At 26.5% G+C, this 19,041-nt stretch overlaps 6 protein-coding genes and 1 long non-coding RNA gene across 11 annotated transcripts; 3 read left to right on the top strand and 4 right to left on the bottom strand.

Annotated features, from left to right (window-relative positions):
* Positions 1–220: 220 nt before the first annotated feature.
* Positions 221–7,082, top strand: LOC107066055 (PHD finger protein 14). Its single transcript, XM_015320308.2, is given in 16 exon segments — positions 221–707; positions 855–1,221; positions 2,466–2,630; positions 2,727–2,966; positions 3,049–3,260; positions 3,327–3,481; positions 3,556–3,830; positions 3,907–4,130; positions 4,132–4,363; positions 4,466–4,754; positions 4,837–5,068; positions 5,139–5,329; positions 5,406–5,544; positions 5,646–5,941; positions 6,094–6,202; positions 6,919–7,082. Coding segments are annotated over 15 exon segments (2,823 nt in total). The 5' UTR covers positions 221–707; positions 855–1,178; the 3' UTR covers positions 6,940–7,082.
* Positions 7,083–7,444: 362 nt separating this feature from the next.
* Positions 7,445–10,961, bottom strand: LOC107065988 (uncharacterized). Its single transcript, XM_015320164.2, has 6 exons — positions 10,560–10,961; positions 10,109–10,384; positions 8,964–9,980; positions 8,447–8,851; positions 8,123–8,266; positions 7,445–7,942 (listed from the first exon to the last, which is right to left on the bottom strand). The coding sequence occupies exons 1-6, from the start codon at positions 10,617–10,619 to the stop codon at positions 7,733–7,735; spliced, it is 2,112 nt and encodes a 703-aa protein (XP_015175650.2). The 5' UTR covers positions 10,620–10,961; the 3' UTR covers positions 7,445–7,732.
* A 33-nt stretch (positions 10,962–10,994) lies between these two features.
* Positions 10,995–12,040, top strand: Lamtor5 (Late endosomal/lysosomal adaptor, MAPK and MTOR activator 5). The gene is made up of 4 exons (XM_015320173.2): positions 10,995–11,169; positions 11,344–11,405; positions 11,496–11,610; positions 11,711–12,040. The coding sequence occupies exons 1-4, from the start codon at positions 11,135–11,137 to the stop codon at positions 11,772–11,774; spliced, it is 276 nt and encodes a 91-aa protein (XP_015175659.1). The 5' UTR covers positions 10,995–11,134; the 3' UTR covers positions 11,775–12,040.
* On the bottom strand, positions 11,820–14,850 carry LOC107065989 (man(5)GlcNAc(2)-PP-dolichol translocation protein RFT1). 5 transcript variants are annotated; one of them, XM_015320167.2, is made up of 9 exons: positions 14,710–14,850; positions 14,281–14,431; positions 13,971–14,189; positions 13,685–13,871; positions 13,316–13,600; positions 13,113–13,244; positions 12,887–13,018; positions 12,298–12,798; positions 11,820–12,206 (listed from the first exon to the last, which is right to left on the bottom strand). In XM_015320167.2, exons 2-9 carry the CDS (start codon positions 14,304–14,306, stop codon positions 12,048–12,050), a joined length of 1,641 nt encoding a protein of 546 aa, XP_015175653.1. In that variant the 5' UTR covers positions 14,307–14,431; positions 14,710–14,850; the 3' UTR covers positions 11,820–12,047. The 5 variants fall into 5 exon arrangements, with proteins under 5 accessions (XP_015175653.1, XP_015175651.1, XP_089031745.1 ...); XM_015320165.2 differs by having other exon boundaries at positions 13,971–14,173; XM_089175619.1 differs by lacking the exon at positions 14,710–14,850 and adding an exon at positions 14,516–14,703.
* On the top strand, positions 14,789–17,704 carry LOC107065990 (mitochondrial S-adenosylmethionine carrier protein). The gene is made up of 7 exons (XM_015320169.2): positions 14,789–14,911; positions 15,214–15,298; positions 15,561–15,717; positions 15,800–15,909; positions 16,074–16,314; positions 16,417–16,555; positions 16,669–17,704. Exons 2-7 carry the CDS (start codon positions 15,230–15,232, stop codon positions 16,802–16,804), a joined length of 852 nt encoding a protein of 283 aa, XP_015175655.1. The 5' UTR covers positions 14,789–14,911; positions 15,214–15,229; the 3' UTR covers positions 16,805–17,704.
* On the bottom strand, positions 15,401–15,625 carry LOC149031550 (uncharacterized). Its single transcript, XR_016177659.1, has 2 exons — positions 15,484–15,625; positions 15,401–15,441 (listed from the first exon to the last, which is right to left on the bottom strand). It is a non-coding gene; the product is annotated as an uncharacterized LOC149031550 (long non-coding RNA).
* On the bottom strand, positions 17,464–18,924 carry LOC107065991 (ras-related protein Rab-24). Its single transcript, XM_015320171.2, has 5 exons — positions 18,745–18,924; positions 18,439–18,671; positions 18,216–18,304; positions 17,786–18,063; positions 17,464–17,671 (listed from the first exon to the last, which is right to left on the bottom strand). The coding sequence occupies exons 2-5, from the start codon at positions 18,550–18,552 to the stop codon at positions 17,559–17,561; spliced, it is 594 nt and encodes a 197-aa protein (XP_015175657.2). The 5' UTR covers positions 18,553–18,671; positions 18,745–18,924; the 3' UTR covers positions 17,464–17,558.
* Positions 18,925–19,041: the final 117 nt, after the last annotated feature.

The following is a 19,041-nucleotide window of genomic DNA, read 5'->3' as shown; positions in this document are numbered from 1 at the left end:
ATGAAAAAGTATGTGAATAACAAAACAGTTATGAGTAACATTTGTGTTCCTTGTTTATTTCTCAATTCTACTCTAATAATATTTGGCGCTTCCTTTAAAATTGACACTCTGCGACCTGTGGCGCCACCCTATTGCCTTCATTTCGACGGACATTTTTCATATACAGAGATGTTACTCCTTATCTCTACCCTCCATACTATCTATGGATTGCTTCATTCTCTAATGGCAAGTTAGATGATATACATTGACATAAGTATTAATCATAAAGAACATTATTTTTCTCGTTTAATAGCATAAATTTTCAATATTTTAATATTAACAATATTTTTTAACCTCCCTAGAACGATATAATGTTAGAAAAAATAATTTTTAATGTTTAATTATTGAAGATAAACATTTATAACGTTTACCCTCTCCCCCTGTATGCATCAATATATATGTATATACATAAGTAACCAATAGATCGCCATATTGTCGCTAAAAAATTTCTATTTCTCAATAAAAACACAACATACAAAATAAATGATAGATTATTTAAAGAAAATAAAATGTTCGTTTTATTTAAAAAAAATGTATAGCTTTATAAACACAAATGTTTGAATTTGTTAAAGATTTATTTCATCTAAAATAAACAAAATTTCAAATATTATCTAAGAAAAACAAAAAGGAAGATAATTTACTTTTACATTTTATTCGTGTTAATAAAGGTATGTTAATTCAATTATTTAATTATTTTTCCATTAAAAATAATGTAAAAAATTTGAAAATTTAGACAAAATGATAAAAATGTTGGTGTAAATAGAATAAATTTCGTTGTTAATAAATACATTAAAATAATTATATTTAAAATGCAGATTTTCTTCGTATATTCAAATTTCCCGCTTAAAGGATTTTTCGAAAAGCAACATGGCGATTTGACGATGAACCGAAGAATAACTATATAGAACTTGTGTTATAACACCATGGAAAGGATCTCATCAATGCAGGAGATTCCTTGTTACGGATAAAAATTTTCTATTGACTTAATCAAGTGAATTTTGATATGAGAAGATATTTCGAATTTATCGAATATAAACAATCTCATAAGATAAACGAATACTCGTCGTGATTAAAAGAGCAAACCGAAAATCAAAATAAAAGTATTATTCTTCTCTAAAGATTCGTTTTCGTGACCAAAAATGTCTCAGGAAGACGACGTAGGCTTTTTATATAAAACAATGAGTAAGTACACTGAAATTTTATATATATACATATATAATAAATCGTGAATTTAATTTTATTAAATATTATTCTGTTTTTTATTTTCATTTCTTATTACAAATCGTAAATGTTAAATTACGGAATCTATAATAGAAATGTTTTTTTTCTCTTCTTCTTCTTCTTCTTCTTCTTCTTTTATGAGAATTTATAATATGTATGTTTGTCTGTCAAAGAATTTAAAAATAATACAATTGAAATACTAATTTTACAATAAAAATATAAATATCAATGAGAAGTATTTTATAATTATATTTTTATAACACTCGTTTGATTTCTATATGATTTAATAAGAAACGATGTTTTAATGAACGAAAAGCAATTAGTTAATTTTGTCCCCCCTTAAATTACAAGTAGAATATTATTTTGTATTTAGAAATAAATACATTTTTTATTTTACATTCTTTTATTTTTCTTCTTTCTTTTTTTTTCTATTTTATTATTTTATATGGAAATGTATTAGTAAAAAAATCTCGTGTGAACACAAGATTTAAAAGTATTGGTGAACTTTCATCTAATCAAATCAAATGTACGAATAGATCGAGTTGTTTTGATTAATTTTGTTTGATTTATTGACTTATTATGCATATATATATGTTAAAATTATATTTAATTAACAAATAAACTAAATGCACAACGTGTATATTGTTAACAAGACGTATTGCTAATATTAAAGAGAGATCTCATTTCATACATCAAACGAAGGGTGGGAGTTCTCCCATTAAGAAGGATATATACCTCTACGTGTACACTCAGTTTTAATAAGAAGAAGAAAAAAGGAAGAAAAGAGAGATTACATCATTGTTATAATTAATAATAGTGCGGAATAATTGTACTTTTGATAGGAAATTATCATATCGAAATTAAGATACGATGACTAGTCCCTGTATGTATTCTTTTCTAATAAGCAATGAACATAACCTCAATTTCGTTTCCTTAACTTTCTTACTACTATTACTACTTTACTTTATTTATTTAAATTGACTATGTTATTTATTTATAACTATTGATATATACTAATATTTATATATTATTACAGTATATTAATTTTATATATTAATACAGTATAAAATTGACATAACTAAACAGTTATTTATTTTAATTTTATACAATTCATTATTTCTTTTGTATAAAGAATTTGCTTTTCTTTTTATTTTAATTATTAATTTTTCATACGTTTAATGAAAATAATTGTTATTATTTTACAGTCGAAAGAGATCCAAAAAAGAGAAGAGTAAAGCCTGTTGAATCTGCTCAACAGTCATTGCTAGATTTTGATTTAGGTGAAAGCTCCGATGACAGTGATTTTAGAATTGAAGATCATTGCGAAGAATCAGATGATGACTCGGTTGATTCTAATGATGTTGGAAAAGGTTACTTAATTTTAATATTAAAACTAATTTTTCATTTTATCTATAAAAAATAATGTATAAAAAATATATATATATATATTTATTTGATTTTATCAGAAGAAGATGGATCAGAAGATTCAGATGATTCTTTAGGTGATCCGTTGTTAAATACAAAAGAGAACACTGGTCCACATGTGGGAGATGTTATAGAACAAGCTCGTCAACAAGCGATGAAAGGTGGACCAATTGATGAAAAATTAAACAAAATGCTTATTTGTTGTGGCTGTCTTGGTGACAGAAGTGATGATGTTAACGAAATTGTTGAATGCGATGGATGTGGAGTTAGTGTTCATGAAGGTAAATCTTAATTACATTTTATAAAAATCATATAATATATTACAAGAGAGATTATTAATTGATAATCAATATATCATTGCAGGATGCTATGGTGTATCAGATGTAGAAAGTTTCTCCAGTACCGATTCATTGTGCCAATCAGCTCCGTGGTTTTGTGAGGCATGCAGCGCAGGCATTGAAGATCCATCGTGTGAACTTTGTCCTAATAAAGGTGGAATTTTTAAAGAAACTGATGTAGGAAAATGGGTTCATTTAGTTTGTGCTCTCTATGTACCTGGTGTAGCTTTTGGCGAGGTAAATTATTTTGAATGTATGATTAATTAATTATTTTGAAATATATACAATTGATATTTTATTTAGGTGGATCGTTTATCTAGTGTAACACTTTTTGAAATGGCATATAGCAAATGGGGTGCAAAGCAATGTTCTTTATGCGAAGATGCACGTTTTTCTCGTACTGGAGTTTGTATCGAATGCGATGCTGGAATGTGTCATACATATTTTCATGTTACTTGGTAAGATACATTTTATATATGGAATAATAATATTTGATTTATTCAGGTGTAATCTTAACAAACATATGTTTCAGTGCTCAGCGAGAAGGTTTATTATCTGAAGCGCATAGCGAAGAGGTGGATCAAGCTGACCCATTTTATGCACATTGTAAATTACATTCGGATAAACTTCTCGTTCGCAGACGCAAACGCAATTGGCTAGCATTGCAATTACGTGCACAATATCGACAGCAACTTTTAAAACAACCAAACCATTTAGATACAGAGGAGCAGCGCAGAATTCAAAGGAAATTGGCAAAACATAGACATAAATATCTAGCCCATAAAGCATCTCGTCCAGTTCCTTGGGGTATGTTAGAAATATTTCAAATTATTACAATACTTATTATTATTATTATTATTTCTTTTTTTATTTTTATTTTCAGTACCAACTCAAAAAATGCCTCGTCTTTTAACTACATCCGCATCTGCGTGTCGACAATTAGCAAAAAAAGCTAAATTAATGGGCGTTGATACGACAGTGTTAGAAGCACAGGAGGCGCAACTTGTAGCTTTAGTGGATATAAGAAAAAAATGGCACATCCCTCCAGCCTTTAGCGTAGAGTTTATAGGATATTACTTGGATCGTAATTTACGTCTCACTTCGATGAAAAAGAAGATTACAGGAACTTCTCGATATTAATACAGAATTATTAAATGAACAACAAAGATTAGATAGAAGATACGATGAAGTTATGAAAGATAATGAAGAACAAATTAGGGTAAATGTAACGTTAAAGGAACAAATCGACATGTATCATCAAATGCTACGAAATAATGGCTACGTTAAACCATTACCTTTAATAACAGATTTAGCAAAACCAAGAATCCAACCTACACTTGGTAAATGATATTTATATACACATGCACATATTTTTAAAATAATAAATTATAATAATATAAATTTTATCAAGAGAAAGATTATTAATCTGTTTTTAATTTAAGGTACGGGATTAGGTGTACCAACTGCAGCTGCATTAAAAATGGGTGTTGGTTTTCCTATACAAGTGGGAAAAGGAGCAGAAGGTGTTCGTGAAGGTAGAGTACTGAGTAGTCAAGCTCATGATCAAAATCACAAAAGCGAATTGACTTTGAGACACCAGTGTGGCATATGTAGAAGATCTACTAATCAACACCTTCTTGCAAAATGTGATACTTGTCATCTTCATTACCATTTGTCTTGTTTAAGTCCTCCTCTTTCTCGTATGCCTAAAAAAACCAAACTTATGGGATGGTATGTGCATATAATTATCAAGTAGATGTTATTACTTAATTTAATGAAATGTTTTGTTATTTACATGATTTTATTAAAATAGGCAATGTTCCGAATGCGATAAAGAATCTTCTGGATCGGAGGTTGAGCGTGTAGATACGTCTGCTCCTCGTAAATTAAGACATTGTAAGGATGATTCTAATTTAACATCCACACCACCTCAAGAAATTCAAGCACCTATGACACCAACTACACCAACCACATCTAAAAATGCATCTACACCACTTAACAATGTAACAAATGTTACTGTTCCTGATACACCTACTACGCCAAAGGTAATTGCTTATTTTAAATATTGATTTAAATCAAATCATTAATTAAACTTTAACTAAAATAAATTCACAGTTAACCATAAAACCTATGTGCCCACAACCTTCGGTAACAGAACAAATCCAGCTGGCTGAATCAACACATAATCAACAATGTACTACTAATAATGTTACTATTGCACCAAGAGAAGGTTCTCCCGAATATATGGTAGCTTCTGCAGATGGTACAGAATCTGTTTCACAAAGGAGTGCAAAAAAAAGACGAAGGTTTTTACCTTTAAATAATCGTGATTTTATAAATCTCGTACAATATGAAACGTACAATATTATAATTTATTATTAGGGAAAAGCATAAGAGGTATACTCCTGACCCAATCACCGGAATCAAACAAAGAAAACGAAAACACAAAAGAAAAAGTCTTGATATTGAAAATCCAGATTTGCAGGCACAACCAGAAGTTCATAGACGAATTACTATAAAGGTACACAAATTGATATCTCTAGAAAAATTACTTATTCTTTATTGCATATCTTTTTTTTTCTTTTTTTCTTTTCTTTTTTTTTTTCTTCTTCTTTTGTCAAGATAAAACCAATTCCACGACCGGATGGAGATGCAGCTTCAAAATCTAGCCCGCAAATGTTTGTTGCTACGTCAACGAGTACAGAAATTACACCGCCACCGCCAACGCTTAAACTTTTACCACCACCACCACTTCCACCACCTTCTACAAATGTTGTGCCAATGAATGCAACTAGTAATATTAACGTAAATAATAATACACGATTACAAGCAGGAAATGTAAAAAGGGGAAAAGATGCGGATCTTCTTACGCAGTGTAATGTCTGCGATACTCCTGGTACCAGTCAAAATCTTGTAATGTTAGTAATCACGTTAAAAGTATACATTATTTTATTATTATTATTATTATTATATTTAATATTATAAATCTGTGTGTGTATTGTACGTATATATGAATTTATTTGTTCTATTTATATTCATCATTAATAAAATACTTTGTACTTCTTTACAGGTGCGATGAATGTAAAAAATGCTATCACTTCACGTGTTTAGACCCTCCGGTGAAGAAATCTCCAAAAAGAAGAGGCTATTCTTGGCATTGTGCTGACTGCGATCCTAGTGTAAGTTAGTTTTTTCTTATCATCCGGTCAGTGATGTTTTCGGACACAGAAGTGAGATATTTCACTAATGAAGCGAGCTGATATATATTTATATATATGAGTTATATTATTATGCTCAACAACCATACAGATGATGATGATGATTATTATTATTATTATCTGGTTTTATTCTCAATAATGATGTACAAAAGTTTAATTAATCAAAAAGGAAACAATTAATATATAACAAATATTTTTGGCGTTGAGTTAAATTGTGCTATATAAGTAGATTTTAAATAATTAAGTAAAAATTGGCTTTTTACTCTCTCTCTCTCTTTCTGTATTTATTAAAAGTTAAAACAACTTTTCTTTTTTTTTTTATTTTTTGTTTTTTTTTTTTAACAAAAAATAAATACATTTTCACGAAGCAAATGTATGATATGTTTTGAATAGATAATATATATATATATATTTTTCATACATTGCTTTGGAAAATATCAATTTTGTTAATAATTATTGCATATGGAAAAATGATTTCTCTTCTTACGCATATAATAATCTGATTTAATGTAATATTTTCATTATCACAAGAAATCTAAAATGGTATGTTTGTACACTTAGATTTAACTATATTTGCAATACTCTCATCTATGTTCTAAAACTGTCACTGTGGGTACAGACAAAATTTAAATAAAAATAACAAATTCATATTAGTAAACGTATTTCTTTAATTTCAGGCCTCTGAGTCAGAGACTTAATATCACCCATTTTACGTCTGCAGCCATAGTACTGCATTCACTTATTCAAAGGCAATGTCATTTATCTCAGTGTCATTATAATTTTGTAAAGTAAAATTAAAACAAAACTAAACAATAAATAAAATTAAAAAAAAAAATAAAAATAAATAAATAAATAAATAATTAAAGATATAAAAACTTAAACATAAAATTGATATAAAAGTGTAAAACTATTTCAAGGAATAGTTATTCAAATTTCAACTTTTTTTTTTTTCTATTAATGATGAGTATATAATATATATATATATATTATAATTAAATACATTGTAAATATAAAATTCTATCTTCACTATAAAAAATAAGATTTATTTTTCGTCGTATTTGTATTCTCAATTTGTTCTTTATTTATTTAAAATTATGCCTGTACATATGTACATTTGAAGATATTCATTTTTAATTAATTAATGTATTATTTGCTTTTTATAGATTTTTAAATAATGAAAAAGGCAAATAAAGAGAAAATAAGTACCGTTTTTTTTTTTTTTGTTTCACATCTCCATTCTTGTTAAATTTGTACATTAATTTCATCTAAACTATATACATAAATCAAAAGCATTACAAACACTTTATTAAAAATATTAGTCTACCTACTTTAATTAATTAATTGACTAATAATTAACAATACATCAAATTAATTTCATTTAAATATATCTCAATTTCTTAATCATAAAAATATAGAATATATATATATATATACATATATATACGTTGTCAATGATTGAAAGTATAAAATTGAAAATAAAAAAAAAAGATATTATTTATACATAGGTGGTGGTATTGGTACATGCACATTATCCAACAACAAATTGTTTTCTGTTGGTTGTGTGCATTCAATGTGCAAAAAAGGCAAACTACGTATTTCAAAAGTTGTTATTTTTTTACAATGTCGTATATCTAGATATTGAAGACTTTTACAATTGTCTCGTATATATTCTAAGCTTTGATTTGTTAATTGTGTACAACCCTGTTAATGAAAAAAAGAAAACAAACAAAATTATAGATGTTAAAAATCTTTAAAGAGTAAACAAAATTAAAATAAATACAATATATTAAATAGTATTTAATTTAATTTTGAATGATATAAAATGAAACAATATATATATATATATATATATATATTGAAATTTTTTAATAATTAGTATACCTGGAGGTGTAGACGCTTTAATCTATGTAAATACATAGCAAGATATGAAACACCCAAATCTGATATATTGTAACATAATGTTAAATCCAATTCTTCTATAGCAGGGTTATTTTTTGCTACATATTCTAATCCAACATGTGTTATCTGAAAAAAAAATAATTGAAACATAACGATGTTTGTAAAAAAAAAAAAAAGTATATCATTTAAGCTTTTTATCATACAATTATACATATCTAGTCTTTCTATCTGTAATATACATAAGATTAATCTAAAATTGAGATTGTAAATAACAATATTGGAAGAAAATAATTTCTAATATTTTACCTGGCAACATTTCCTTAGACTTAATATTCTCAATTCTATAAAAGCAAAATGATGTTTCAAACTGACATCAGTTATTCTAGTGCAACCTGAGAAATCTAATTCTCTAAGTCCTTTTAAACGAGTCAAACTAAATGCAGGCATTGTTAAAGGTGACGAAGTTGAAATATTCTTCAATAAATTTTTAATATAAGACGTTCTATTAGCATCGCATACTATTTCTTCTTCTGCTCTTGATCGTAAACTGATTCTTAATAATGATTCCGATGGCTTTTCGATAACATTAACTTGTAGAGATTGTATATCTACGTTATCACTAGTATCAATACCCATCAAACCAGCATCTGTTATTCTGTCACAATGAATAACTTTTAATGTTCGTAAGAATATAAGTTTTTCAAATATGTTCTGAAAAATATAAACATACATATATTCTACTAATATAAGTAACTATAAAAAAAAAATAAATAATCATGTTTTTAATTGAAATAAAAATAGTTCAATATGATAGATTCAGTACCTGTATTGTAATATCTGTAATAGCTATGAAACAATAGCCTACATCGAGATATCTTAAATTTGGAAAACATTTAACTATAGATGTAGTACATGATTCATCGAGATTCAAAGCATTTACAGAAAGCTTCCACATTCGATCATTTCGAATGTCATTATTTGTGGAACAGTCTGCTTCTTGTTTGTTAAAATCGATATTTTCTGCTTCTATATCCATTTCATTGTCAGTAAATTGTAAATTATTGAATGATTCATTACAAAGCCCATCAGTAATACATTTGGAGGTAAGTTGTTCGCATTCTGAAATATCTAATTCTCGGAGATTTTTTAGTAATTGTATATGTTGTATACCGTTATCTGTGACTGCCCTGCATCTTCTTATATTTAAACTTTCTAATTGTTTCAAATGTTTACATATAAGTACTAAACTAACATCTGTGATTCGTGTACAAAAACTAATGTCTAATAATTTTAAATTAATTTGATGATACGTCAATGTTCGAATTCCAACGATAGTTAATTGATTACATCGTTGCAACTTTAACGTTTCTAATCTAAGATCCTCCAATTTTGAAAGAGTTGCTAAAGAAGTTCCATCTATAAGCGTATGACTAAAATCTAAATGTTTCAATTGTTTTGCAGAAGTAGTAATATACTGCAAAATATTAAAAAATGTTAATACTGATTCTGAGGCATAAGTAATCACATTATTGTTAGGATAAAATTTTTTAAACAAGCCACAATGAAAAGATATTTCACATCCTTTTAAACTGAGCGTATTTACATTAGGACATATTGAAATAAATTGATTAAATAAAGCATCTGTTAAATATCGATTATAAGTAAGACTAAGTTCATGTAGAAATTTCAATTTTTCCAAGAGTTCTTTTATATCACTGTCATCGTCTAAAAATCTGCCAGACATAAAACATTCTCGAGAAGAACTGATGTGTAACGTTCTTAGATTGTTACAATGTTTCAGAATCCCAATGAGTGTTTTTTCACTCAAATCGCAACAAAACTGCAAACAATATTATTTCATTATCACTTACATTTTTAAATACAATTAATTAGGAATGTATATATATATATATATTTTTTTAAATAGATCATTTTAATATCGTGTCTTTAATAACTGATTTATTATACCAGATGAAGACTTTTTATAAAAGATCCATATTGTCTCCAAAGAGACATCGTACTTTTCAATTCCACTTCTTTAAAAATGAAATTATAAAATGGTCGAGAAGAATTTTCTAATATATTTAATACGTCATACAAATGATCTATTCGTGGTGGACCAAAAATCATTAATTCTTGATCTATAAATTCAGTGGCAAGGGATGCATCGTGCCATGTCCGATTAACCAATCTAGCTGCCATTCTATCCGATATAGATAGATATGACATTATATGTATAATTACCTGTTGATAGGAAAAATATCAAGAAATGTTAATATAAGGAATTTGCCTGAACAAATTTTTAAATAATATTTCCAGCAATATATTTTATTATCACATATATCATTCATACTCATTCATTGTATTAATGAACATTGACAATTACAATTAATTAATTAACTAACTTTAATCAACTTACATCTAAAGGTAATCGTGATATGTCAATATTTATTGTGCTCTGGTTAGACATTGTTTCCATTATTAACTTCAGTTATTGCATTGATTTCTTTATAATTTTTAATAAAATAAATGCTATCGCATTATGTAATATTGTATTAATTTTAAAAAAAACTAACGATTATTAGATACGCGTTAATTTATGTTGTTACTTATTTTACAATGTTATATTTAATTATTGACAGCTAATTAAAACATGTTCATTATTTTTGTGGATAAAAATACGAGCACGCACGTTCATATTTGTTTTTAATGCTTTAATTTAAATAATCAATGCATTTATATAAAAATAGTGATTACATAAATCAACGTAACATTGTGCGCACGATTCTTCGATGGTTGTTCATTCAAACTTTTTGACAGTTATTAGTATGATTTATAGGTTATGTTTAGTCGCCATGTTTGATGTATGGTTATGTTAGGTAAATGTAATATGGCGACGTATACACACAAAAATTGATATTTAAGAAGTATTTTCTCAACTTGTCGTTATTATTTTTGTGATTTTCTTTAATTGTGCTAACGAAAAACTTCATTATGGAAAAGAATATTGAAAAAACTTTAGACGAAGTGTAAGTTATCAAATATTACTTCATAATTGTTATAATTGTTTGTGCATTTTTGTGTGTGCAAGTGTTTTGTTTTGATTTTTAACAAACAACACAGTAATAAGTCTCATTGTCAGTTTATTGAGTTATCAGCTTTGTCTTATTTTATAAGTATTCTTTTCTCCACTGTTTTTCTAGAAAAAACAATGAAACTACAATTGGTTGTATTTTGGTTGATCGTGCAGGATTGTGTTTAGGAGGTACGTTATCAAACAAATTATTCTCTTATAATAGCATATTATTTTGAATGTATATACTAATAAGAATATTTTGTTATATATATTTTTCAGTCAAAGGTAATGCCTCAAGTGATAGCGCTGGTATTATAGCAGCCATTGCGGATCAAGCTGCTAAATTAGAATTTTCTTCAACTTTTCCAATCGTCACTATTCAAAATGATAACAGGTAATGTTGATAATACGTTAGTTAATGTATTTAGAAATTTCATGCATATTTTCGAAGTGTATATATTAAATTGAAAATATATACTTTCAATTTATTATAGGAAATGTCTTATTCAACGACAAGGTCCAGTAGTTGGTGCAATTTATAAACATGTCGCAAGTTAATATTATTCTCTTTGGCCTTGTTTTTAATTAAGATATCTTAAAAAGTATGATATATTTTGTTATTTATTCTTATACACATAAGAAGGAAGATAATTTCGTGCCCAGTTATATCATAACAAACAGTATCATCACTTTCCAAGTATAGGAAGTAGAAATTATTATTATTATTATGATTATGATTTTGAAATATTATTGAATTGCACCACAATCTCATTTTGACAGAAGAGAAGGATGCAAGTACTAATAAATTATTTACACTTTGGGAATTTAAGGTCAATCATTCTTTTTATATTTGTTCTTCCGTTCATACCACTTGTTACCACCAAGTTTAATTAGTTCATAATGTTCATAAATCCATGCAATAAGTACCATTATAAATGCTATCAATCCAATTAACAAATGCAGCATTTTTTCATCGGGGAAGAAATAGACCTAAAAATACACACACAAAAATGCGTTAATAACAATTTGATTAGAATATTTTTTAATTCTTATTTATGAAATTGGGAAATAATTTCTTTACGTGTGATAAATTTGTGATAACTGCGGCTAATAGTAATGTAATAGAAAACATTCGTTTTGGTACTAGTCCAAGTAAAGGATTTTGAGTTGCACCTAAATGACGTTTATTAATGAATACCATTGAATGCGCAATCCTTAGACTCATATTAAAACAATTTCCAAGTATAAAACCGACAGGTCCAAACCAAATAACAAATAAATATGATGCACCCAGAAATGCTACTGATTCATAAATCATAATTAAATTGTTCTTATTTATAGTAGTACTGTCAGCTGTTGCATTGGTATAACATTCAGTTACACCATTAATACCCAATAATAATATAGCCAAACAGTGCGCTCTCATTAAAAGAACTGGTAAATTTGATATCAATTTTGCACCACCATATAACCAAAGTAATGTACTTGAATAAGATTGTCCAAATACTAAAATTACTAAGCCAATAGATGTAACGGCTGAGCACAGATGCGTAAGGACGCTTATACTTTCTTGAATTTTTGTCTGCAAATTGTAATTGATTATTCTTTATTTATATTTCTGTGTTTATTTTTTTCATATAAATTTATTTGACAAGTTTCTATATACTTACTGGATTTTGTTCCAACAAAGATTTATCTCTTTTAACCATTTGTGTAAAATAAAAATATCCACTGTCTTCAATCGGACGAAAAATAAATCTTGCAGCTAAAGAACCCAAATTATTGACGACCTCGTATGTGCCCTTAAATATTCAAATAATAATAGTAATTATTATGCAATATATCATAATAAAATGTAATATAAATAAAGAATATTTGTTAATATGAAATACGAACCTGTTCGGTAAATGAGAGTACTGGCATAACTGTCATGATTAATCTTTCACCCTCTGTTAAAATTTGTTTTAAAATTCCTTGTCTAAAGAAACTCCATGTCAATATGGTTAATTTTTTATCTAAATATGAATCCTGAAAATGTCTTTCTTATTTTTATTATAAAGAGGTAAAAAGAAAATCTTTCAAAAAAAAAAAATACATACACTATTTTCTAATTGACCTGGCAAAAAATCCTTTATTGTTCGAAATGGAAACTCTGTTGAGATATATTCATCATTTTTATCCTTCAAAGACATTCTTCTTTTTTGTTTAAATTTAGTTATATTATTAATATAATAATGAAAATATGAATAATAACTAGTTGTATAAAATATTGCTGCAACTAATTGTGCTATGCCAAAAGCAAACAAAGCATTTTCTGGATAGTAAAGTATTAATGGTACAAACGTTAAAGTACGAATAGTAATCATGATCGTATCTAATACAACCTGAAAATAAAATTATATATATATGTATATGTATGTTTATAACATAACATAAATTCAAATATAAAAATGTAAAGGCACATTTACTTTTAGTTTTACAAAAAGGAATGCATTAGCAACTAATTGTACAATTAGAGATGATAATTCTATAATGCATGATAATGCCACTGCCCATACTGCAAATGTATAGTAAGGAGGTAAAGTTTCAGAAGTTGATAAAAGAAAGAGCCAAATATATCCAAAGAGAGAAGACATTACAATACAAATGGGTACTCTGGAAAAATATAATTAATTAATACTTTTAATCAATAGTCTTAAAAGAAAACAATACAATTAATTAATTTCTACTATAATTATTATAGAGAATACTAACGTCATCCATAATAAATTTACAACTTGAGCCCAGTTATGTTCTGATGTATTAGTTAAACACGCTTTCATAAATGGTTCACGGGATAAGAATAATATCATAGATTCTAAAAGTAGTAATCTAACATTGATGACACCTAAAATTGCTTGACCAACATGACGTACCACAAAAGCATTTAGAACAAATGTTACACAGCGACATATTATCTGTAAGAATTGTGATCTACGTATGAAAAAAGGATATACCGATATAGAAAATTTTCAGTAGAAATAAATAATCTTGTTAAAAGAACAAATATTGACAGATATAATACCTGAAATATGATGTTGAAGGAAGCATTTTCTAAACTGCTTTTTAAGATAGATTGCGACATATTTATATCTAACGAAAAACATTCAACATTTCGAGATTCCCGCCATAAACATTGATGTTGACAATAATATTACGTTGAATTTGTAGAATATCTGTAACATAAGCGAAATCATATTTCTATGACAATTCATTTTACATCATTTCTTTGACATAATAAGTTAATAAATACTACTGACATTATAACCAAAAACACTTCAACGATTATACTTGAATCTAATATATGCAATTGTCAAATTTGTCAAATTTCCCTATGTCCTAATTTAATCTAGTAATTTTCCATTCAACATACACACTCGGTGATTCAAATATTTTTATAAATATTGCTAATTTTCATATCATCTGTCATAGATAATAAATAACTGACACAAACCTGATGTAATTCTCTAGTGAAATTTGTAGGTTAGATTGCAGAAACTCAATTGTCAATATATATGTGTACGTCACTTCGGTAGCAGACGACAATCGATTGATGCAAGTAGCTGCAATAGAGTAGAGTAGTGGCACACGTGACTTCATTGTTTATACTTTTTTCATTTTTATTATAACAGAAAAAAGATATAATAATAATATTGGTGAGTTTAACATTAAACAAGAATCATTTATAAATTAAGTTCAAGCATTCATTTCAACGCTTAAATAGAAATATTTCATTACGAAATAAATAGTGCATTCAAAAAGAAGAAATTTTGACAGAAAGAAAAATACATTATATTATTTATATTATTTCTTATTGCAATACGATCATGTTAATGCATTTTAAATTTATCATTTTAATATTGTCTAATTTTTTAAAACTTCGATACAGTAACTCTTTAAAATAGTCTAATAAAATCAGAATTTGGATATATTCACTAATAATACACCGATAATTAAGTATTTTACTTAGTGGAATGTTTACTGGAGAAGTAAAATCGAACGATATTACAAATGCTAAACATTTCTTTTCCACGTCTATCATCGTAAGTATTAAACATCATTTTTAATTTAATTTTTAATATATTATTATTATTATAAATAATACATATTATATAAATATAACACACAAGAGATAATCGATCCAATTTTTCTTTTATTATTATTATTATTATTATATTACATTGCACTATATAAAAATAATTAACAATATTATTTATGAGAAACATACATATATATATATAAAGAATTATAAAATTATTTGCTATAATTATATATAAACTTTTAATAATATTGTATTATTACTAGTCAGGTGCTGCTGCAGGAATTATTTGTGACATAATATTTTTTCCATTGGATACTCTGAAAACACGTTTGCAGAGTCAACATGGATTCATGAAGTCAGGTGGTTACAAACAATTGTATCATGGTATAGGACCTGTAATGATGGGCTCTGCCCCAGCAGGTAAATCTTTTCTACAAAAACTAATAGTGAAAAATAGAAATACAAATATGATTAGCATCATACAATAATTTGTTTTAATCAGCTGCATTATTCTTCATTACTTATGAGGGATTGAAAGAATTCTTACAACCACAAATATTACCACAATATCATGCGTTTATACATATGGGTGCTGCATCATTAGGTGAAATGGTAACAAAATTATTTCAATACTTTTAATACGAATTTTTTTAAAAATAAGTATTTATCCGTATAATTAAATTAAAGTATAAAGGTACAAATATCATGATACAATTATAAACAAATATTTTTGCTTATAACAATTATATTAACGTATAATAATAATTATATTGTAGGTCGCTTGTTTAATACGAGTACCAGTGGAAGTACTTAAACAAAGAAGACAAGCACTTTTATCCGACGTGTCTCGTTTAAAATTACGAACATTATTTCGTGGATATGGGAGTACTGTTCTTCGAGATATGCCATTTGGATGCATACAAATGCCATTATGGGAATATTTTAAAGTTTGTTGGAAACAGCACGTACACCGTGAATGTACACCATTAGAAGGAGCTTATTGCGGTGCAGCATCTGGTGAGATTCATTTTGACAATACTTAAATAATGTTATTATATACATCATCAGTAAAATATATTATTAAAAATGTATAACCCTAAGAATGATTTTATTTCATAGTGGCAGTCTCTGCGATCATTACAACTCCATTGGATGTTGCAAAAACTAGAATAATGTTGTCATCTACTACGGCGGATAAAAAGGAAGTGAAAATATCGAAGATGTTGAAAGAGGTTTATCGAATTAATGGACCTAAAGGGTATGAACAAATTATATCTTTTTATTTTGTGAAGTCTCCTTAGGTATTGTCATGCATCTTTTTATAACTTTAATGCTTTGTCATAGTTTAAATGATTGTTAAATATCTTTTAGATTATTCGCAGGCTTTCTTCCAAGGGTGGGTGGCTTTACTATTAGTGGTTTTGTATTTTTTGGTATTTATGAACAATCAAGGGAAATTTGTGCTTCAATTTTCCCATATACATCAGACCAAAATAATAAAACATAGTAAAAATATTAATAAGAAGCAAATATATCTTATTCCAAATTTCTAATTAATATTTTATCAATAAATATTTTCTCATATCTATTTGGTACTAAATAAACATTGCACTTTATATATAACAATACTTCTTTTGTTTATAATAAACAACAGTATTGATTTTTTGTATTGTTAGTAAATCGTTGTTAAATTATCTAAAAAAATTTTCACAGTTTCTCGCTTAAATATGGCACCATCGTAATATTAATTAATCAATTAATTAACTTATGAAAGATTTAAAAAAAACTTTTCAAATCAAATTTCAAAAAGACATTTTTAACAAAAAATATTTCAAATATAATAATTAATGCTTCTATTTAGCAAAATGTACATTACTTTGTAATATATATTTATATATATATATAAATGCAAACAATTGTATTCACAATTACTGTAAAGATGCATATATACAAAATGCATCTTGTCAGAGAAAATATTAGAAATAATTAATTTAATCTTTCTAATTAAAAAAATTAAAAAATAATAATAATGATTAAGAAAGCACAAAATATGTTCTAATACCAATTATTTGTTTACTAAATAATTATGTCGTATAAGAATAATTTATTGTACGTTCAAATTTTCCTTCTAAACATTAATATGCAATATTAATGATTTACATTATCTTATTTTTTTTTTTTTTTTTATCTGAATATTGTACGAAACAAAAAAAGAAGAAAAGTATTAAACAACATTTTAATACTGTACTTGTTTTTATGGACTAACAACAATGCGATGTTTTAGGCGTAATTGTTAGGCTTATTGTTTCCTCCACTGTTTGTAAGTTTTCTGGTACAGATAAGAAATCGGTAGCAATTTCTGTAAATAATTCAGCTGCAAGAAATAAATCATTAAATATGTTCTCTCTCTCTTTCTCTCTTTCTCTCTCTCTTTAATCGAAAGATTAAATACAATTAAATATATATATATATATATATATAATCTTACCAACATTCTCTCCGGTTTTACTTGACGTTAAAAAAAATTTCGCTTGAATACCATTTGCATAATTCGTTACAATATCTATACTTGGATCCGCTATTATAACAGGATTTGATAAAATATCGGTTTTTGTACCAACTAGATATATTTTACAATCTTCTTCAATAGCTCTTAATTCTCTTACCCAAAACTTAGCTTTCTGAAATGTATTAGACATTGTAACGTCATAACAAATTACTGCAGCTTTAGCACCGCGATAATATATTCTTGTCATTGCATCATATCTGAAATATAAAAAGAAAAAAAACAAGATTTAGAAGATGTAATGTTATTAGAAATATGTAAATAGTAAATTAATTCATTAGTAAAAATGCATTATATCTAAATGATCATTTAATGCAATTTTAGATAGAATTAAGAGGTGTAATATTCATACCTTTCGTTACCTGCGGTATCCCATATTCCTATAACAATATTATGTCCATCTATTTCCATTTGTTTAGCAGCAAATGCAGCTCCTATTGTCTATAAATAATTGTTAATATTCAGTGTCTCATTTAATGAAGAAAAATATCAAAAATATTCCTGTAAACTTTAGCATTTTTTGCTATCGCGTACAGATTTATATATATATTTATTTTTAAAAATTATTTAATTACGTTTTGATAGGCTAAATTCTCATTGAATCTTTCATTTACAAAACGTTCTAAAAGGCTTGTTTTTCCAACCGCTGCATTTCCTAATAAGACAACTTTTAAATCTACACGATTCATAATTAGATTATACTTCTCACGTATGATTATGGATAACTTTGTAATTTGCAATAACCTTCATCTATATAGTAATATTGTCTGTTAATATTTTTATATCATAATAGTATGCTAAAGATGATCTGAAAACATGAAAAATATCATTTCAAATGTTCTTAGATACTTGTTCTTTAAAAATTCAAAAATAATACCTACTATAGATAACAAATTACAGACATCAATCAGATAATAAAGAAGATATCTGAACACTTATTTAAAAAATACAAAGTCTTAACAAGATAATCCTTAAAATACAGGAAACAATGATAATAGAACAACGTTCTTTTTTATATTATTGTTTTCACGTCATTTCATTTTAAATCGTGACTCTTATTTATTTTTTTATCTTAATTATATACATACACTTTTATCATTTATAATATTTTTATCCACCTGGAATATAATTTTTAAAAAAATTTTTTTCTTCTTTTTTTGTTTTATTTTTAAATGCTT

This window comes from Polistes dominula, unplaced genomic scaffold, assembly GCF_049000335.1.
Source record: "Polistes dominula isolate Pdom_NZ unplaced genomic scaffold, Pdom_raw_medaka contig_17, whole genome shotgun sequence".
In the NCBI taxonomy this organism is placed as follows: domain Eukaryota; kingdom Metazoa; phylum Arthropoda; class Insecta; order Hymenoptera; family Vespidae; genus Polistes; species Polistes dominula.
The sequence above is the reverse complement of the archived record's forward strand: the minus strand, read 5'-3'. Positions and strand labels throughout refer to the sequence as shown.

Excerpts from the sequence above, each read along its gene's own strand:
- LOC107065989 (XM_015320165.2), bottom strand. The coding sequence starts at position 14,340 with ATGTCGCAATCTATCTTAAAAAGCAGTTTAGAAAATGCTTCCTTCAAC. Across the intron at positions 14,174-14,280 it reads CCTTCAACATCATATTTCAG|ATAATATGTCGCTGTGTAAC; the intron begins GTATTATATCTG and ends CAATTCTTACAG. Across the intron at positions 12,207-12,297 it reads TTATCACAAATTTATCACAC|GTCTATTTCTTCCCCGATGA; the intron begins GTAAAGAAATTA and ends GTGTATTTTTAG.
- Lamtor5 (XM_015320173.2), top strand. The coding sequence starts at position 11,135 with ATGGAAAAGAATATTGAAAAAACTTTAGACGAAGT. Across the intron at positions 11,406-11,495 it reads TGCAGGATTGTGTTTAGGAG|TCAAAGGTAATGCCTCAAGT; the intron begins GTACGTTATCAA and ends TATATTTTTCAG. Across the intron at positions 11,611-11,710 it reads ACTATTCAAAATGATAACAG|GAAATGTCTTATTCAACGAC; the intron begins GTAATGTTGATA and ends AATTTATTATAG.
- LOC107065990 (XM_015320169.2), top strand. The coding sequence starts at position 15,230 with ATGTTTACTGGAGAAGTAAAATCGAACGATATTACAAATGCTAAACAT. Across the intron at positions 15,910-16,073 it reads CTGCATCATTAGGTGAAATG|GTCGCTTGTTTAATACGAGT; the intron begins GTAACAAAATTA and ends ATTATATTGTAG. Across the intron at positions 16,556-16,668 it reads CGAATTAATGGACCTAAAGG|ATTATTCGCAGGCTTTCTTC; the intron begins GTATGAACAAAT and ends AATATCTTTTAG.
- LOC107065991 (XM_015320171.2), bottom strand. The coding sequence starts at position 18,552 with ATGAATCGTGTAGATTTAAAAGTTGTCTTATTAGGAAATGCAGCGGTT. Across the intron at positions 18,305-18,438 it reads AGAATTTAGCCTATCAAAAC|ACAATAGGAGCTGCATTTGC; the intron begins GTAATTAAATAA and ends AATTATTTATAG. Across the intron at positions 17,672-17,785 it reads TAAAACCGGAGAGAATGTTG|CTGAATTATTTACAGAAATT; the intron begins GTAAGATTATAT and ends TATTTCTTGCAG.
- LOC107065988 (XM_015320164.2), bottom strand. The coding sequence starts at position 10,619 with ATGGAAACAATGTCTAACCAGAGCACAATAAATATTGACATATCACGA. Across the intron at positions 8,267-8,446 it reads GTCTAAGGAAATGTTGCCAG|ATAACACATGTTGGATTAGA; the intron begins GTAAAATATTAG and ends TTTTTTTTTCAG. Across the intron at positions 7,943-8,122 it reads TAAAGCGTCTACACCTCCAG|GGTTGTACACAATTAACAAA; the intron begins GTATACTAATTA and ends TTTCATTAACAG.